Source organism: Leguminivora glycinivorella, chromosome 7, assembly GCF_023078275.1.
Source record: "Leguminivora glycinivorella isolate SPB_JAAS2020 chromosome 7, LegGlyc_1.1, whole genome shotgun sequence".
Taxonomy (NCBI): Eukaryota; Metazoa; Arthropoda; class Insecta; order Lepidoptera; family Tortricidae; genus Leguminivora; species Leguminivora glycinivorella.
This window is the reverse complement of record NC_062977.1, coordinates 1,127,074-1,147,093: the sequence shown is the minus strand read 5'-3', so window position 1 is coordinate 1,147,093 and position 20,020 is coordinate 1,127,074. Positions and strand designations below refer to the sequence as shown.

At 39.3% G+C, this 20,020-nt stretch overlaps 1 protein-coding gene across 1 annotated transcript in view; it reads left to right on the top strand.

Moving 5' to 3' along the window:
* The window catches only part of LOC125227967, a 119,341-nt gene that overhangs the window by 96,628 nt on the left and 2,693 nt on the right, over nt 1-20,020 (top strand). The window contains exon 8 of the mRNA XM_048132385.1: nt 17,657-17,791. Within this exon, the coding sequence (XP_047988342.1) occupies nt 17,657-17,791 (135 nt within the window). The remainder of the gene's footprint in view (nt 1-17,656; nt 17,792-20,020) is intronic.

The window sequence follows — 20,020 nt, the reverse complement described above, 5'->3', positions numbered from 1 at the left end:
ATATTTGGGCTATGCTATCGGCGGGCCGCAGATAAGACATCCGCGGGCCGCAAGCGGCCCGCGGGCCGCGTGTTGAAGACCCTTGGTATAGGTAATATGCTGAGCCCGTTCCTTTTGGTACGCGAGCAATTCGCAAATGTTTTCTTATTCTAAATATGTAAGTAACATTAACCAAATCTCATATTTCATTGTGCTCTTGAGAAAACATGTTTCCTTGTTTTGAATACTAAATGCAAGTTTACGACTGATCTCACGCATTTATTAATAATAAACATATAATCTCTGCCAGAACAAAACTTTGTGAGAAACATCAAATACGTAAGATATTCAATTATAAAAAGTTAGTGATTGTTGTAAAAGCGTGAAAACGCTGCGAAAAGTACTTTTGTATGCATTACAAGCTATTGTATTAAGTCGTCGCTAGTTATAAATACATTTAAAATATTAGGTTCATGAGATACTTATCATTTAGACAGATAGTTATTACATAATAATGTATAACATTACCACTTGTGTTGGGTAGATAGCATAACAGACTTCATCAAAGAAAACGCAGCGACAACTTGAGATAGCTTAGCTTGTTCTTATTGTCACAAGTTATGAAAAAATATACAACGTGGGCCTAAATAACCCGACAGATTTTAACAATGTATTCCTGACCACATGTAGAGACTATTAATGTCATTGTGAAGTTATCTGGATTTGGCTTAGATTCAGAGAAAATTACATCTTTCTCTAAAACTGTTTTTCATATGATGTTTATAATTAACTATCATAAGTCAAACAAAAACGCATTTTTACTGAAGATTACTTGTCATACTAATTGAACTGATAGGTACTAAGAAAACCTAGTAATAATAAAAAAAATATGAAAGAATCTTTTTGGTAATTAATTATTACATTAAAAATGCGTTGTTATAATATTTCCGGTTGTAAAGCCCATCACGGTGTATTGATTGATTACTCTAATTTTACATCACAATGCATAAGCCTCAGGGTGTGGAACCAATTTCCTCACTGAGCCAGACCAGTCGTCATGCTACGCATCCGCATATAATACGGCGCTACGATACTTTGATTCTAAAGGTAAAATCAATACTTGTAGACGTAATCTAGAGAAAATGAAGTAAGAATTTACCACTAAACATTTTTGCTTACTTCGCCATCTAATTACAGAACGAGCAAATTAAAATACCTCATAAAAGCTGATACGGTAATTATCTCGTTCCACTTGACAACCAAAAAAACTCACGATCTAGTCAATCAAGAGTTTTTGTCACCCGGTGACGAAGTGTGACATAACTACTCTTCATTTCATCTGACCACTTTGTATTGGCATTGCTTGCGCGGGCGCAACCTCTTGAGGCCCGAGAGTAACCAGTGTAATGTCACCCGTAGCCAAATGCACAAACACCTGCGATAATATCGTTATCGTAACTATCTATCCCTATCGCTCACGCGTATTGGCTAGACAGAGCTAGACTGCGTTTCGATCGGCGTCTAGCGACAACGATTGTCATTTCAATTATGGTCGCGCGATAAATGATAAAACATCTGGCCGTCCCTATCGCCTCCTAGGGTCCTGCAGTCTGACCAGTCCGTGCTGGGCAGTCTGCAGTCCGGGGGCTTCCACAAGTCCTAAACTATGCGCCGCTCTTTGAGGCGTCATAGACGAGCATTTCTTTTTTTTTTTTGCCGATTTTATGAAACGTGATATTTTTGAAAAAAAATGCTATTTCTACTCAGAATTACTAGCTATTTCAATCCTAGTAGTTAAAAAAAATTCCCATACGATTTTTTCTTATTTTGTTACCATTTTCCGTACATGTTGTATGGGGTAACAAAAGAGGAAAGTAACAAAAATGTATGGAAATTCTGGGACACTTTTTGTCTCCCAAGACAAGAAAGGGCACTCTTTCAATCGTTCCATTCTTTTTCGAAATGCCTAGATAGGTTAGTATAGGATAAAATTATAACTTTTAAATGCAGCGAGGACTGAATAAGATTGGGAACCCCGCTTTAGCCTTTGCCTACATTACCACTTATTAGCTTCTGCTCTACCTGCGATTTTGATAAGTATTGAACACTTTTCTAAATGGATTTAGCGGTTTAAGCACGAAAAGGCAGACCGACAGACTCCCTCTGTTTACTACAATAGCGCTTAGTTTCAGGCGCTGAATTAATTTGCCCTAAAAGAGCTTTATATACAAGCGCGGATCCAGCTTCGTGCCCAGGGGGGGGGGTCACGTGGTGACAAGTAGCTTGTTGTTTGCCCCAGGGGGGTCACGTGGTCTATTTGTATGGCCAACTTGCAACGCTCCAAGGGGCGTCATGACCCCCCCTTCCCTGGATCATATATTGGCATGTCTGAGATTTAGACTCGCCTATACTCTCCTATACTTTGTTAGCGATAGCATGAGACAAAAGATGAATGGGTCAAATAAAAGTAAGAATTTGCTTTACACAGACAGTGAAAGTGTGCAACAATAGTGTCCGTGGACTCCGTGGTAACTCACAAAAGATGGAAACCGCCAGTGCTGCGTACGCATTATTACTATTATTAGACTTTGATTGTTACAAGTTTATAGGAATTGTGAGGCCTGCGAACTGAAGTATTGATTACAAACGTTCTTTGAAGATTTCTCACGGTTCATAGCAGATATGATTTTATCGACTTATGTATGGTAAATGTTTAATATTATAAATGGGAAAGTGTGTGTCTGTTCGTTTGTCCGTCTTTCAGGGCAAAACCGACCGACGAATTTACGTGATTTTTAAGTGAAGATAGTTGAAGGTATTCCCTTAAATGGGGGGTGGAAGTTTGTATGGAGCGTTCTGCAATTTTCGAATTTGACGCGAGCGAAGCCGCGGGCAAAAGCTAGTACCTATAGAAATAAAATATAATGAATGTAAGATTAGCACAAAAACGGCCTGCATCCTACATCTAACATTGCCATAATCCATAATAGTACCCTTAATAATCTACCTTAATCTATTTACTTTATAGTACATAATCCTATCACTTATGCTAAAAATATATGAATCTCGCACGTAAAGCAATTCACAGTAACTTATCCGGCAATTACATCCACCGCTTCCAGCACTAACCTTTCGCCTAATTACATAAGGACTTAAGCGCCAAGGATTTATATAGCCCATAAAACGTTTTGGAACCAAGACAGGAGTAACAGAAACTATAATAATATACTACCAGCCGCCGTAGCCGAATGGCAATCGCCGACGCCAGACGCCGACAGAAATGTAGTCTGGCTCTGTCGCGCGTCAGTACGCAAGAGCGATAGAGATAGATAGCTGGGCGTTTTCCAAATTAAATCCCGAATATCGAATTTCACCAGATCTGGACGTGTTTGGGCTCATTCTTCTCAGAATCACGAGCTGATTCGATCCCGACGATAAAAAAAGTGTCCTAATTTTTTTTTCCTTCATTTACGTCACGATTTTAGTATGTGAACTTATTACGAGCGTGACGTATTGGAAAATGGAATTTTGTATGGAAAATTTGGGACACATTTTTTTATCGTCGGGATCGACTCAGCTCTGGTGAATCAGCTCAGCCAGATCTGGTGAAATTCGATATTCGGGATTTAATTTGGAAATTACGAAACATATTGTCGTGTTTGTGCATTTAGCTACGTACCCAGTAGTGGACTTGAAGCCGTTGCCATAAGGTATACGAACGGTGATTAAAGTGTGTAAATTAGGGATGTACCGACTAGTCGCCGACTAGTCGGGAAATCCGACTATCCGGCTACATTTTAGTCGGCACTGTGATGTGAGTCGGCCGAATGTGCCACCCGAGCGCCGATAGTCGGCAGCAAATCAATAGTCGGTACATCCCTAGTGTAAATGTGTAGTTGTACGCCGCTGGAGTATTCCCGCTGAAACACAGTATTCGCAGTCAGTAATGTAACTGCATATGTGTATATATCGCATATATGTACAATCTTACCTACATCGACTCTCGACTTAGGCTGCGTGGGATCTTGGAATCACAAACCTCTAATTACTATAAATAAAATAAATAAATAAATATTGGGGACACCTTACACAGATCAACTATGAAGTTATGACGCCATTGCAGCAAAAGCTATAATACTTGCAAGTAACTCTTCGTTATCAATTTAGATTATACTGCTGTTTGCATTCACAATTACAGACTGCTTCGGTGGCCAGTGTCATTTTGTTAATTTTACGAGACACCGTAGTTAAGTTACTGTTTTAGACCTTCTATGTGTTCGTTTTTGCAGCAATAAATCAAATAAAATAAAAGGCATTGGGCTACCGTGTGATAGTCGATCGATGCGCATACATTCACCGGCGGCGCGATGCATAAAACATGATGCACGTCTGCGCCGACAGATGGCAGCAGGGTTGCCAGATCCATTGTGAAATTGACAAATTAAACAGTAAAACTGAATGTCGGTAAGACTGCTATTCCATGAGAGACTTTTTCGCGACTTTGACCCCATAAAATGATCATATCACTTCAGCCTTTGCCTACCTTCCAACAAAACTTAAGTTTAAGCAATAAGGTAGGTATATTTTTCTTGCAGGTTTTTTGACTAGGCAAGAAGATAATTGTACCTACATCGACTGACACCGGACTAAAAGTAAAAAAAAAACTTCATGACATACGACGAACAACGATTTTGTTAACACTGAATGATTAAGGTACAGCGGGGCAGCATGCTATTTACATAACGTCATAATTTGATAGAAGTTTAGAATAAGGCAAAGCGGAACAAATCCCGACAGGGGGACAAATGCAACTGATCCATTTTTCCCATTTTTTACAATGTTTGTATTATTAATTACAGACTCCACTGGCACGCGTGTTCAGATACATGTGGAACCAGGGGCGGCTCACTCCGCGTTTCTTCCGTACAGACGAGTTCCAACTTCACGCTGCGTGTTCAGATACAGGTTGTTGTGCCTTCTGAACATATATTCTGTGGTGGAACTCAAGTTAATAGTGTAATAAATAATGGAAAAAAATGGATCAGTTACAATGGCCCCCCAGTCGGGATTTGTCTCGCTTTATCTTATTGTAAACTTCTATCAAATTATGACGTTATGTAAATTGTAAATAGCATGTGCAAAGTCTGCCCTAATAAAATCACTGTTAACTTAGCTTAGTCTGTCTTGACTTGGCCTGCTAGCCAGCCCTGTCTATCGCTGATTTATCCGGTACCCGATAAGGTTCGCTGCGATATGATTCTGCGCTTGATAAAATTGAAATGCTGACGTTTTACATCGCCGGCGAGTCTGCTATGGGAGTCAATCGGGACATTGCAGGTCTCTCATATAAGGCTGTATTTACACACAGAATCGCGTTTTAATATATACTCGTTCCTACTAGAAGTAAGATTTTATCAGATATATATTTCTGAACGTTCCTTCGAACATAATTTTTCAATTTCGCGCCAAAATGAGCCAAGAATAAGAAGTTTTTAGTAAGTTTTTGATGTTTAAGAATTGGTACGTTTCTTAATAGTACGTGACTTTTATTGTATAAAGAAAGTGTCACAGTTTCGTTTTCTTTCAACCCCTTATTTGCCAAGAGTGGCACTGAATCTTTAGTAGTTTCATGTGTTTTGCCTACCCGTTTATGGGATACAGGCGTGATTGTATGTATGTTGTATGTATGTAAAGTAAGTGGACAACACAACACCCCAAACGACTAACTAGAACCAAAAATTACATAATTTTCTGTGACTTTTATCTTTTATGCTATTGAATAATTATCGTCGTCGTCGTAAATCGTCAAAAATTCAAATTATGCTAGTAATAGCCGTGCAAATTATTAAAGTAAAACTTCTCTCTAAAAGTCTATTTACAGTAGCATAAACATTTTCGATTTATTTTGAAGATCTCTAATTCTCCCCATCGTTAAACCAGAGTAATAATATGAATAAGTAAGTCATTATCATTGGCAGCCATAATTTCTAGACAAAAGTATGTAGTTATTATAATAATGCTATGGTTATGAATATCTTGGAGTCTGCAATCAGCATGGCACGCGAGTGTTCCACACGCCTCCTTGGATCGAAAACTTCTAATCGAAGACTTTTCTATTATTGGAGAACACGTGAGGTATTGATAAATAAATAAATAAATAATAAATATTGAGGGTTTGGGGACACCTTACACAGATCAACCTAACCCCAAACTAAGCAAAGCTTGTACTATGAGTGTTAGACGACGATAGACTTACTTATATAGATAAATACATACAAATATATACATAGAAAACATCCATGACTCAAGAAAAAATATCTGTGCTATAACAAATAAATTCCCTTACCGGGATCCGAACGCGAATCCAAAAATCCATTTTGCAAAAAAATGTTTTGTACTCTACTGTACAGTCGACCAACAATGTGGTTTACCACCCTACGGTTGAAGTACGATTGAACGTCATGAGACAACAAGGTCTATTTCCCCTTGCAATAATATTATGTGAGTGAATGTGAGCCCTCTCTATATATTATATGATATTTACGTCATGTCATGTGTCAAGTCAACCTTAGCGATCGTTAGAGCTCACAAACACTTGTGTAAAAACTGGTAGACCACTTTCTTGACCCACTGTACATGGGCCGTTGGTCGCGACCACATGAGTTAGTTTCCGCAGTTACATAGTTAGGTTACTTTGTATGCGCTGTTCATCCCAGAGATTTTCCAGATTGTATCTTCTGGAAACATGCCCGCGTAATACTCGTGCGATGCCGTTATCTGATCCTACGACCGACAAGTAACATGGCTAACCCAAAAACAGACTCGGAACGAGCTAATTCTTCAAATACTTGCGGTTAGTGAACCCATTGGCAGAAGAGGGGGTCACATAGGACTAGGATTCGCTCTTGGGCTTAGCCGTCAGGCTAATCCAAATAATCTGGCCAAGATTACAATAATTTACAGAAATTGAAGCAAAACCCCGATTGTATCTTGTACCATGAAATGATAGTGCTAAAATTTCCTCTAAAAACGCGACTTTCGGTCTCCCCACATAGCTATCACAGTATCTCTTGTTGAGAAAGAGTTTTTTTTTTAAGAACTAGCTGACTCTGCGATTGTAGGGAGATCCTCAGAACTAGTTGGATTCACAGCGATGGGAATAACACCAGCGGGCTCGCAAGTGTGAGTGACGGCGAGACATCACGCACTAATACTTGGGCCTTATGTATTTGCATTTAATTCATTTCACTCTGATAGTTTTAAAAACACTGACGAATAGTAATTATCCCCATCATTTTAACATTCAGCCCATTTATCACGATCGGGCTGGAGAAATTAATTAAAAACCGGCCAAGAGCGTGTCAGGCCACGCTCAGTGTAGGGTTCCGTAGTTTTCCGTATTTTTCTCAAAAACTACTGGACCTATCAAGTTCAAAACAATTTTCCTAGAAAGTCTTTATAAAGTTCTACTTTTATGATTTTTTTCATATTTTTTAAACATATGGTTCAAAAGTTAGAGGGGGGGGACGCACTTTTTTTTCCTTTAGGAGCGATTATTTCCGAAAATATTAATATTATCAAAAAATGATCTTAGTAAACCCTTATTCATTTTTAAATACCTATCCAACAATATATCACACGTTGGGGTTGGAATGAAAAAAAATATCAGCCCCCACTTTACATGTAGGGGGGGTACCCTAATAAATCATTTTTTCCATTTTTTATTTTTGCAATTTGTCGGCGTGATTGATTGGTACCAAATTTCATGCGCGGATCTTACTCCATTTTGATACAAAACACGGATATTGCGAGCTATGAAATTTACCTACTCGGTCTTGTGTGGTCCAGTAAAAAGTAGTATATTAAGTACATTATCCAATCAATTAAAAGCAAATCGAAGCAATTCCTACCTTTAATGAAACTCTACGTTTCTAGTAATTAGCTTAGTTACTTTACTTACTACTGGATTGGAAGCGTAGGAATTAGAGGAATCCGCCAGGGACGGAGCTTTCAAAAAGAAATGCCGTTTATTATCTTAGGCTGACACAGTCAAAATATTACAACCAGTAATTGACTCAGGGACGTTTGTCACAATGTGAGTTAAATACGTTAGAATGTGTTAAATTATACCAAATTTAGGTACCTATATTTTTATACTTATGCAACTAAGTGCATGCATGGGTGTGCTCATTGACACATCATTTATATGATATACTTTTATTTAATACTAGCTTTTGCCCGCGGCTTCGCTCGCGTTAATTTAAAAATTACGGAATTGTCTATACAAACTTCCATCCCCCATTTTAGGGAAGCGGGGGGTTAGAAAGAGACAAATAGTAATCTATGTCACTGTCCATCCCTTCAACTATCTCCACTTCAAAAACCACGTCAATTCTTCGCTCCGTTTTGCCGTAAAATACGAACAAACAAGCAGACACGTACTTTCCATTTATCCATACTAATATTATAAATGGGCAAGTGTATGGCTGTTTCTTTGTCCGTCTTTCACGGCAACACGGAGCAACGAATTGACGTGTTTTTTAAGTGGAGCTAGTTGAAGGGATGGAGCACTGGACATAGGCTACTTTTTGTTTCTTTCTAACGCGAGTGAAGCCGCGGGAAAAAGCTAGTCATATTACAAATAGTATAGTAATTTTTATTATTTGATTATATACTGATTATCGTCAGTATACTGCGCCACATAAGCTCTGTCGATAATTAGAAACCGTTACGAACATCGCTGGTTTTTGCGCGTCCCTTCGCACGCTAATCACCAGCTTCAGTTTCCCAAGCTCGTATGTTGCTTATTGTTTATTATACACATAATAAATTATACTATTCAGGTTACGTTTTGGGGAGATTGGGGCAAAACGAGGAAAGCTAATAGTCCTACTACCTCAACTCATTGATCTTAGAACGCGTCCTGCCTATCGCTGAAGTAAAACATACTTAAGGATTTTCTTTTGATCCTTTTCTATGTCGCCAGGTGTATATTTTTTTTTAATTACCTAACGAGTAAATTAATACTTATCTTACTGGCTATCCCATAATATCCACATTATAAACTGCGCTAAGTCGATAGAAAGAAACCGTTACGCTGGTTTTTGCGTATTTCTTCGCACACTTATCGTTTTCCGAAGCTCATATATTTCGTCTTTGTTTAAATATACAATCACGCCTGTATCCCACAAAGGCCGCTCTTGGCAAATAAGGGGTTGAAAGAAAACGAAATTGTGACATTGCAGTGACAGGTTGCCAGCCTCACGCCTACGCCACAATTTAATTCATACGAAATGAAATTCTTAACCCGTCACCACACGGGCAAAATAATATGCACCTACATAAAACTAATTTTGCCTGGGTGTTCCGTTTTGTTCTGCTCTCCCCTTTTCTTAAAAAAGGTACGTACATAACCACTTGAGAGTTACAGGCTGTAGGTATGTACGCGAAACCGCAGTTTTCACACGACTTTACGAGTTTATAGCCGTTTTTGCTCGCGCTAATAATTTATCACGATATCTGCTCATTAGGGTATATTTACACACTATTAACGGTATAACGCGGTAAGTACGTAATTAGGCTATTTTTTGTTGGTTGTTTTGAAATCTGTTGGCCTAGATTTATGAAGATACAGCTGAATTTCAATTAAGACATGCACGGTTAGAAGCTTTTAAAATCGAGATAATAAAGTACCTAATAATGTTATTGAGACACAACACTACACTAAATGCTAAATACGCCAAGCCCCAACCTATACTGTAGGATCTACAGAAGTTACAAGCACTAACTGTAGGTACCAACGTTTTTAAACAGAGAAGAAAACTTATGCCATGCTGTGAACGACGGAATGCCAAGAAGTTTAGTTATTACTGCCTTATATTTTGCGGCACATTTACGTATAAGTACTATTGAGTTGGAATTTAAGTAGATTAGCTTAAATCATTTGACGTTTCATAATAAGTCAATAACCAAATGTTTGTTTTTATTACCAAGTCATAGGATGTATGTCGTTTTCTGCCTGTACAGAGTGTACAGTGTACAGTGTATCGGTTCCCACGCATAAACGGGACGTGAGTGCACCGGTGCGTATGAAAACCAGGGAAATGCTCACTGCTCAGGGCTTAATGTGCTTGTAAGCTACACTTTAAAATTATACCACAGGAAAAAATATGAATCGAAGTAATAGGCAAAACTTCTAATCTAAAACGAGGTTTTATTGTGGGCCTGGTGAAAAAGGGTATAACTCAAATTGACTCGGTAAAAAGGTCACAAGTCCGAGGTGGGACCTTGTGTCCTTTTTCACCGAGTCAATTTGAGTTATACCCTTTTTCACTAGGCCCACAGTATTATTCACTTAATAGGGACTTAATAGGATAAAATTAAGATTTTTTTACTTCCGACGTTTCGAGGACGAGACCGCGTTGTCCCGGTCCGGACTTAATTGTAACAAATTTTGAGTCCATGTAAAGAATTATAGCTGATTTTGAAATGAAATAACGATATTCTGGTATTTAAAATTATTCAATCAAAAATTACTAAAAGAACACAAGTACCTAGCTGGAAAAGACCAACCAACATGTATGTCCTCTAACCCTCTCAAATACAACATTTTATTTTCTTATCCATGGACAGCTTGGGAGTAATATCGAGAGAAATCATTGTGATTTACTCACACAAGCATAAAGTGCAAGGTGTCGGAGAGCAGTACGAAGGCCAAGAGTCGAAACCTTCGTGTTCAACGATGTAGGGAGACAGTCCTATGCGATGGGAAGGGATAACTTTTTTTGCGGTACAGCTGCATTTTTTGATGGAACAGTAAATTGTGCGAGCGGTACTACATATTTTTTAAATTATAGGAAAAATAGTAAAATCCGGCAGGACTTGAACCTGCGACCTATAGCTTTTCCGGAGCAGTATTCTGACTAACTGATTCATCGACAGAAAGAGCTGAAACTACAAAAACTTAGAAGTTGAAATTTGCACACTAGGATCACTAGTAGGACTAGCACATGATTGCCGCGCGAGTATGTCGCCGCGAGACAGATCACACGTCTTATTCTAACTGTATTAATGGCATAAGGACGGGTAATCTATCTCGCGGCGACATACTCTCGCGGCAATCATGTGCTAACTCTGTAGGTTGCATTTACAAAGTTTAGATAGGTATAAGAGATATGAAGCGATTTTTAAAAAATCCTTCCCTAAAGGGGTTTAAAAGATGGATGACATTCATTTCGGAAAATAAATCCACGCGAACGAAGTCATGGGCAACAACTAGTGAGCATAATTATAATGCGAAGAGTCTGTGCTATTGTATTATAGTATCGTTTCTAAGGAGCTTAGGATTTTTGCGGATAACTTGGAAGATTCCAATGTTTCTGATGATTAGATCCTCAAAGAAACTTCTTCGAAAAGTTCGAAATCACTTGACATGGCTATCTGCCAAATGAGATAAAAGTCGCACGTATTTCGTAAATGGCTGTCCCTTTATTGCCATAACAAGGTAAGAAACAGAGAGAGCGGTGATTATATTGACATTAACAGTCGGGAGTAACGACAAGGAAATTGCTTCTGTTTCCGAGTAAATTTGGCAATTTAACGCTCTCTAGAACCGGTTTGAGGAGCCCTTTATGAGCCTCATCAAGTATCACTGGCGTAACAACCATTGGAAAACAGATTTTGGATTTTTTGAAAGAAAGAAAGAAAGAAGAAAGAAGAATTGACCTGTTTTACTTTTTTTTAATAGTTATATTTGGATACCTACTCTTTAAGGGCTTAAATTAAAGATTCAAACGTTGGATTGTGCTTTTTTAGGTACCTACCTTAACTATACCCACCTACTTAAATGCGTAGAGCAGAAAATCGTCCTCTTAACAAACATATGACTTGGTCCGTTTTCACATTATCCGATCCGATATCGGATGTCGGAAGGATTGGAATGGAAAAAATCCAAGATAGCGCCTGTAATGTATGGGATATGGGTCCTACATCCGATATCGGATCGGATAATGTGAAAACGCACTTAGACTTCAAAAATCCTTATTACATACAAATGTAGTGCAACTGTCCTTGCGATTTATTAGTAGGTATTGTAAATAAATACAAAACCTGAGCAATTCCCGAAAAGTTTGTACATTTCGATCACGTCTCCGATTTTGATAAAAATTGATAGGCTGATAGAGTCCATAATGCTGAGCAAGATCCACTAGGTTTCTCAAAATGTCCTTGGTTGTTTGTATGAAACCTTCCTTTTTTGTTGAAATCTTCTCGAGGCTGAGGCGTAGGGTTAGAGCCGGCGTAGTTTTATTTGACGTTCATAAGCGCATTGTAATATGCCTACTTGGAAAATAAATATTTCATTTCATGTTACCAGATTTCGATAGGTACATTTTCGGTGACAAAAAAGGAAAGTTTCATACAAACAACTTAGGACATTTTGGGAAACCTAGTGGATCTTGCTCAGCATCATCGACTATCAGCCTACCAATTTTTATCAAAATCGGAGACGTGATCCAAATGTATTGTATAAACTTTTCAGGAATTGCTGACCTACATAATTTATTGTTTCAAATGCGGCCATGTTGCTGGCATTATAAACACGGCACGGATAATGCACTAACCGCCATTTCCCGCGTTGGCATTATCCTCGGCATTCACGAAATGATGGAGGCCCTCGCGGTCACTGCCCCGCGTGCCCTCACCCGTGACTCCTGCCGAGACCTACACCTTTAAACGTATTTACGACTTGGCACAGATGTGCAAACTACCTAACATCCTGCAATGACAATTGGACCAGGCAGTCAACAATACGACATAACTCTAACTATGTAGGTAACGTAACTTAAACTTGGTCTCACCAAAGTCTTAGGCCGGCAACAGACAGTCTTAAAATTCATAATCTGAAAAAATCATAATCTTATGAAATCAGATGGAGTGCACGGATTTCCATACAATTTCGCAATTGTCCACACACAGTCTTATTTTTTAAGATTATGATTTTTTTCAGATTGATCTGACAGATTATTATTATTATTGTTTGTTATAGTGGGCCTTTGTGTGTCACGTCGACCAAGAGAGATCTATTGTGACGGCCCTTTGTGGTTATATATCCTTACTTATGCCCGTTGAATCCAGGAAATTCCAGATTCTTTGGGCTGTAAGGTCTTGTACCTCATAGGGTTGCAGTACCTGCCGCCCTAAGTAGATACTTCTCTTTGACATTAGTGGACCGCAGGAACAAAGGATGTGCATTGCAGTCTCCTCCGTTTCCTGGCAGAACCTGCATGTCGCCTCTTGTTTCAACCCCAATTGGAACATGTGTTTGTTCAGCTTGCAGTGTCCAGTCAATATTCTGGATACCGCGCAGATTTTGTGTCTTTTGAGCCCTATGAGCTCTTTAGCATATCTGCTGTTGAACGGTTTTATTAGGGCTTTCGAGTGTTCTTGTCCTCTCACGAACTTCCACCCATCGATTGCCCTTCTTTTTTCCAGGTTATTTAGCAGAGAATATGCTTCTCGTTTTGTGATTCCACAAAACGGTTCGGGGCCGATCAGGGGTGTGTCTGCGCCCTTTCTAGCAAGTTCGTCTGCTTCGTCGTTTCCGGTAATGTCGGAGTGCCCTGGTACCCATCTAAGTGTGACTTTGTTGGAGTTGGCCAGTGCGTTTAGGTTTGTTTTACAGTTCTGGACTAGCTTTGAGTTGGACTCTAGAGAATCTAGTGCCAGCAGAGCAGCTTGGCTGTCTGAGTTGATGTAGATATGTTGGTGTCTTAGGTTTCTATCCAGGTTAATCTCCACGCATCTGTTAATGGCGAAGACTTCTGCCTGGAAGATTGAGGCCTGTCTGCCCATGCTGACGCTGGCCCTGAGCTTGGGTCTCTCACCATAGATCCCACATCCTACATCATTTCCTTTTTGGAACCATCCGTGTACCATATGTGGCTTCCCTCTTCGACGTACATTTGGTCGTTAGTCCATTTGTCTCGAGGAGGTATTTCCACCGTGTACAGTTTGGTAAAGTTGCACTCTGTGTATGTGTCATCGGTGGGCATGCTAAGTGTTTTATTTGCAAATACCCAGGCCTTGAGTTTGGCTAGTGCTTGGGAGCGCCATTTTGGCCTATTTAGAGTGCATATCCTGTAGACACACTGCTTGGACTCCTTTTGCACTTTCAGGGGGAGTGGTAAAATGTCAAGCAGTGCATCGAGGGCCGCCCCGGTGTCGAGGAGAAGGCACCTGTTGCTGTAATGCAAGCAGTGCGTTGCAGGCTGTTTAAAGCTTGTATTGCTGTCGTTTGGTTGGTTTTGTCCCACCATACTGCGGAGGCGTAGGTGATTATGGGCCTCACTACCGCTGTATATAACCACATAGCAATGTTGGGTCTTAAGCCCCATCTTGCTCCTGCCATTCGACAGCATGACCACAGGGCCATCTTTGCTTTTTGAGTGATGTTTCTCAGGTGAGGGTTCCAAGTCAGCTTTTGGTCGAAAGTGACCCCTAGATACTTGACCTCGACCGAGAATGGTATTATTTGTCCATTCAGTTTTGGTTCTTTTAGTTTTCCGAGGTCCCGTTTCCTTGTAAATGGAACGATTACTGTCTTGCTCGGATTAATGGACAAATCATTTTCTTTACACCATTTGATTATTGTGTTAAGAGCTCCTTGCATTAGATTTGATAATGTAGATAGACAGGGGCCTTTTATAATTATCACAAGGTCGTCGGCGTATCCTTGTGTGTCATAATGTTGGCCTGACAGTATTGCAAGAAGTTGGTCCACTGCTAGGGTCCATAGTAACGGAGACAAGACGCCTCCTTGCGGGCACCCTTTAGTGGTATGAAACTCATGCTCTACCGGGTTTAACGTCAGAGTTGCTACCCTGTTTGAGAGCATGCTGTGAACCCATCTGGTGGTGGTTTCGTCTACACCCTTTGATTTCATACCATTAAGTATGGTTTCTGTGGGCGTGTTGTCGAAAGCACCTTCTACATCAAGGAACGCACATAGAGCGGTTTGCTTGTCCTCTAGGGTTGACTGCATCTGACAGATTGCGAATAATCTGAATTTTAAGAATGTAAGAATGTCATAAGCAAATTAAAGGGTGGCAAGGCACTCGAACTGATTTCATAAGATTGTGATTTTTTTAAGATTACGAAATTTAAGACTGTCTGATGCCGGCCTAACATAGATCGTTTTTAGCTTTAGGTTTTTAACGGGATTGGCGTATTTAAATTGTGTATTTTCATGCCCAGTCTTCAATTGAAATGGCCTGGCCAGGTCTGAAAAATTCTAGCAAAAATACACTCTTACTTGCTTTTACTCGTATCACATTTTAAGAGTAAGAATTCGTACCTATTTTTCGGGTTCCGTACCAAAAAGGTACAACAGGAACCCTTATGGTGCGACTCTGTCCGTCTGTCTGTCCGTCTGTCACATTCCTAAATATCTCGAGAACTGCTAATGCTATCAACTTGAAATTTGGAATAGTTGTGAACATTGTAAACCTCTACAAATAGAAAGTATATTTTTTTTAAATACATATATTAATTTTAATTGTAGAAAATGGCCAAAATGAAAGGGGGGCAAACTGTAAATTTCAAGTTACTAGGTCAAGTGGGGTATCGTTGGAAAGAGCTCAAATTGAACGTAAATAAGCTATTTTTTATAATTTTTTTGTTGAGGAAAAAAAAAGAATTTTGAAGGAAAATGTAAAAAAAAATACCGTTCCCCCCCCTTTATCTCCGAAGTTTACTAACGAAAAATTATGAAAATTTTAGTAAACATTGGTTTTATGATATATATTACAGGAAACATATAATCGTGTTTGTATTTTGAATACTTTTTTTTAATTCACAAAAAACTTTTCAGATTTTTACTTTCAATTTACCCACCCTTGCGGATGTATATTGTACTTCAAATTAATACGAGATGTTACGTAAACCATCTTCTGTCTAATAAAGTAAAAACTGTTTAAATCGGTTAACATTATAAAGAATTATCCCTGAAAAACCAGGTCGCGCAAATTAGTTAGCAAATTGACCGGGAGATGGCACTATATATACACTATAATACTCATTAGTGCCTATACTTTTGTCTTCTAGTCAAGTCATTAGAGTTATATGAAAATATGAGATTATTTTTACTAGGTAGTTTGAAAGAAAGTTTGTACGAAACCCTCGGTGGGCGAGTCCGACTCGCACTTGGCCGGTTTTTTATTTTCTTTTAATAGCGAATGGTTTTAGTTTAACTGGTCCAGTCGCTTTTCGGTGAGGGAAAACATCGTGAGGAAACCGGACTAATCCCAATATAAAGACCTAGTTACTCTTCGGGCTGGGAGGCCAGATGGCAGTCGCTTTCGTAATACTGTCTACGCCAAATCTTGGGATTAGTTGTCAAAGCGGACCCCAGGCTCTCGCGAGCCGTGGCGAATGCCGGGATAACGCGATGATGGTTTTAGTTTAGCTGGTATAAGTACCTACAGGTTTAGGTATACAGTATACACCCCGCGGTAACGTGCGCAGCCAAGCGTGCCCGGCGCGGATTATTTCGCTTCCTCTTTTTGCATATCGGCAGAATTAACTTCGCCTTCAACGCGCCGCGTGAATGTGGTTTATTTTCAAAGTGGGAGATACAATGTAAGGATCTACCTATACCATGTAGGGTTTCATCGGACTTTTGTAGAGTGTGGCAACTTCGCAAGCAAGTAAACTACAAAGTCAGGAAAAACAGAACTTACTCGTACCTACTAATTAGCTACCTACTGGGAAGTGCCTTGTGGTGCCCATCTCGTCCCGTGACGGACGAAGGCGACTAAGGGAAAACTGGCAACAGATATGCACATGAGCAAAACTCACCCGTATCCTTAGTGGGGTCCTTGCTCACGACACTTGTGCACTCTGCCGCCTAAAAAAAAGCTACTCGAAACGTGATTTTGAACATCGGCTAGCATACAACTAGCCAGACATCGAAAGTGGGCTCTGAAAGAACATCCGCAATGAGAAATTAAAAATTATAGGTACCTATATGAAATGAAATGAAATAAAATGAAATATTTTATTAGTAACATAATGTTATAGGTCGCAAAGAAAGTATCAAATATTATCATAGATATACACTTACTTAATAGGTACATATATTATTATTATTATTTATTTTTTTTTACAATGTGGGGGGCAGATTAAAGAAATTGCCGTAATCATAAAAATTGTTCTCCTGGAGCCATTCCTTCAATTTTAGTTTAAATAGCGCAACGGAAGCTGCATTTCTTACCGTATCAGGTAAACGGTTGTAGACGGAGGGCCCTGCGTAGTATACAGACCGCTCTGACTTGGCGAGTTTGTGCGCATCTGACACCAGTCTCCTCGAGTTCTTGTTGCTGCGCAGGTTGTAGTTGGAATTTATTCCCTTGCGCTTGAATACATCCAGATGTAGGTGAGTAAACACCGCCACCTGGTATAAGTATAAACAAGGCAAGGGCAAGATCTGAAATTCGCGGAATAGCAACCGAACTGAGCCATCGCTCTTAAGGCTCTTTTTTGCATGGAAAACACTCTCTGCCATTCTGAGGTACGACCCCACAATTCGGTGCCGTATGTGAGCAGAGAGTGCACCGTTGCGAAATAGCACTTGTATGCTAATATTTCTGAGCTACCTAACATAAAATGTTGTTTGTTACAGCACGTTGCGAGACTGCGGCGGCAGTGCCTTGCTGGTAGCAGCAGAAGCAAGAGATGGGTCCTGGGGCGCAGCTCCTCGCGGAACAGGACTATGTGTGGATTGGTCACGCGATAACACCTTGAGAGTTGGAGACAGGTTAGTCACTTGTTTTTTTTTTACACTTACGAATGGAGTAACACAGCGACCCGAAGTGGATCTTGGCTACACCAGACCTCGCCATTCGCTCCTGTCCTGTGCGATGTTTTGCCATTTAGTAGCTTGAAGGACACACAGGTCTTTCTGGACCTTAGCAATCCTTCGGATTTGCGCTTACTAGTTATATGTTGATTGCTCTTCTACAAATAACCCTATTGTCCATGATTTAACTTATCCTAATCAGAGGCCTATTGTCCATGATTTAATTTATCAATGAAATTAAAAAAAAATCTTAAAGGACAGCAGTAGGATATTTCTGATATTAACGAATGTTAATTAGAAATAGCTAAGCCTGGCAAATTAAAGTTGCATTTAAAGTACAGCATGACATAACTAGATAGAAAAAGGACTAGATCTTATCTTGTACCTAAGATTTATAACAATATACCATTAAGCATTAGAAAAAGCACCAGCAAAAATGTATTTAAATCAAAATTAAAAAAGTTTATGTTGAAACAATTTGAAACTGATAGCAACTTTAGTTAATAAAATTACGTAATTAAAATAAAATAAAATAATTTAGTAATTAGTATTAAGTAACTAACTATGTTTGTAACTTGTACTAACACTTTAGCACCTAAGGTTAAGAAACAACAGTAAATGTGATGAAAGGGAGCCTATTCCTGCCAACAAACTGTTCTACAGTTTGGCGGAAAGTTTTATGTAAACTGTTCACTTTTATTGAATAAATAATTTAAAATTTAAAAAAAAAAATTAAAAATTTAAAAAAAAACTATGAAAATAATTCCACGGAATCTACAAAGAAGTACAAGTATTTATGTAAATTATCTGAAGGAATTTTACCACGCCAATCAAGTGATAATGATAAGTGTAAACCGTGGAAAATACCATCTCCTTATACAGCCAGTCAGGATAAATTTATGTTTCACGCATACTTAGGTACTCCAATCGAAAAAACCTGTCTATTATCGATTCGCTGAAGCTTGTATCGGTTGGAAATAGGCGCTTGAAGAGTTTATAAACTAAAAGAGCGTAAGAGTGGTTAGGTTTTGTGTCGGTTATGTCGTTTTGGAGTTGCGTGTGTCGGGGGCCAATCATGTGGCGCCGAGCGTGTGCGATACCATCACTATGCGCTGATTGTGGGATCGACCTCGGCGTATGCGCACAATTTGCGCATACCGAGCTTGAAGAGAAGCGCATGAATTCAGTCCGAATAGCTGTGGTGCTATGCTTTTATATTTCAAATCAAAACTTTGCTTGACTATAATCTGAATTTAGTCAGAAACTGATATTTAGGATTTGCATTCAATTCCGGCTCATTTCAATTGCGCACTGTTTTGGAAATGAAAATTTAGCGAGTGCTTACTTGATTGAGTTATTTTAAGTATTGGATGTTCCAGTGGTCGATTCAGAAGATCTTACAAATTCGATATAATTGTAGTATCGGCAAATTATGTAAATGCAATGTAAACGAGTAGATGGCCGGCGGGGTGCCATTTGTCGCCGTCTCATTTGAATGTGCGGGCGCCTTCAGCTCATGGCTATTGCGATCGCTTAGCGAGTGCCTACGAGCAATAGAAAATTTCGCCAGACACTCGTGAATACGCCGATTTGTTAAATCTGGTTAAATCAGCTCTTCAGAATCGGTGAATGAATTCTGACTTTATCAAAAATTTACTTTTTAAACCCCGACGCTAAAACGATGGGATGTTTTAAGTTTAACGTGTCTGTCTATCTGTCTGTGTGTGTGTCTGTCTGTGGCATCGTAGCTCCCGAACGGATGAACCGATTTAGATTTTTTTTTTGTTTGAAAACTGAATTAGGCTCGTTTTCTTAGCCATTTTTCATGAAAATCGGTCCACTATGTCGGGGTTTTTTTCAGAATGTTATATTTGTGGTTATCCACAGTCAGTTACATGCTCAGAATATTCCAAGGTCATCTTACTTTGGTTCGCCCAAGAACTAGCGCCCTCTGCCAACTAACTCGGGCAGTTATTACTGGACAAATTATTGCGATTGCGGACAAGTAATGAGCCGGTTGTATTGAATGTTCGTGTGGGATGATAGGATAAGTGGACTCAGAGATCGGGAAACATTTATGGATTTAGCGTAAGATGAAGTTGGTACTGACTATCAGAACAGACTGAGATAGATAGGAAAAAATCATAATCTTAAAAAATAAGACTGTGTGGACAGTTGAGAGATTGT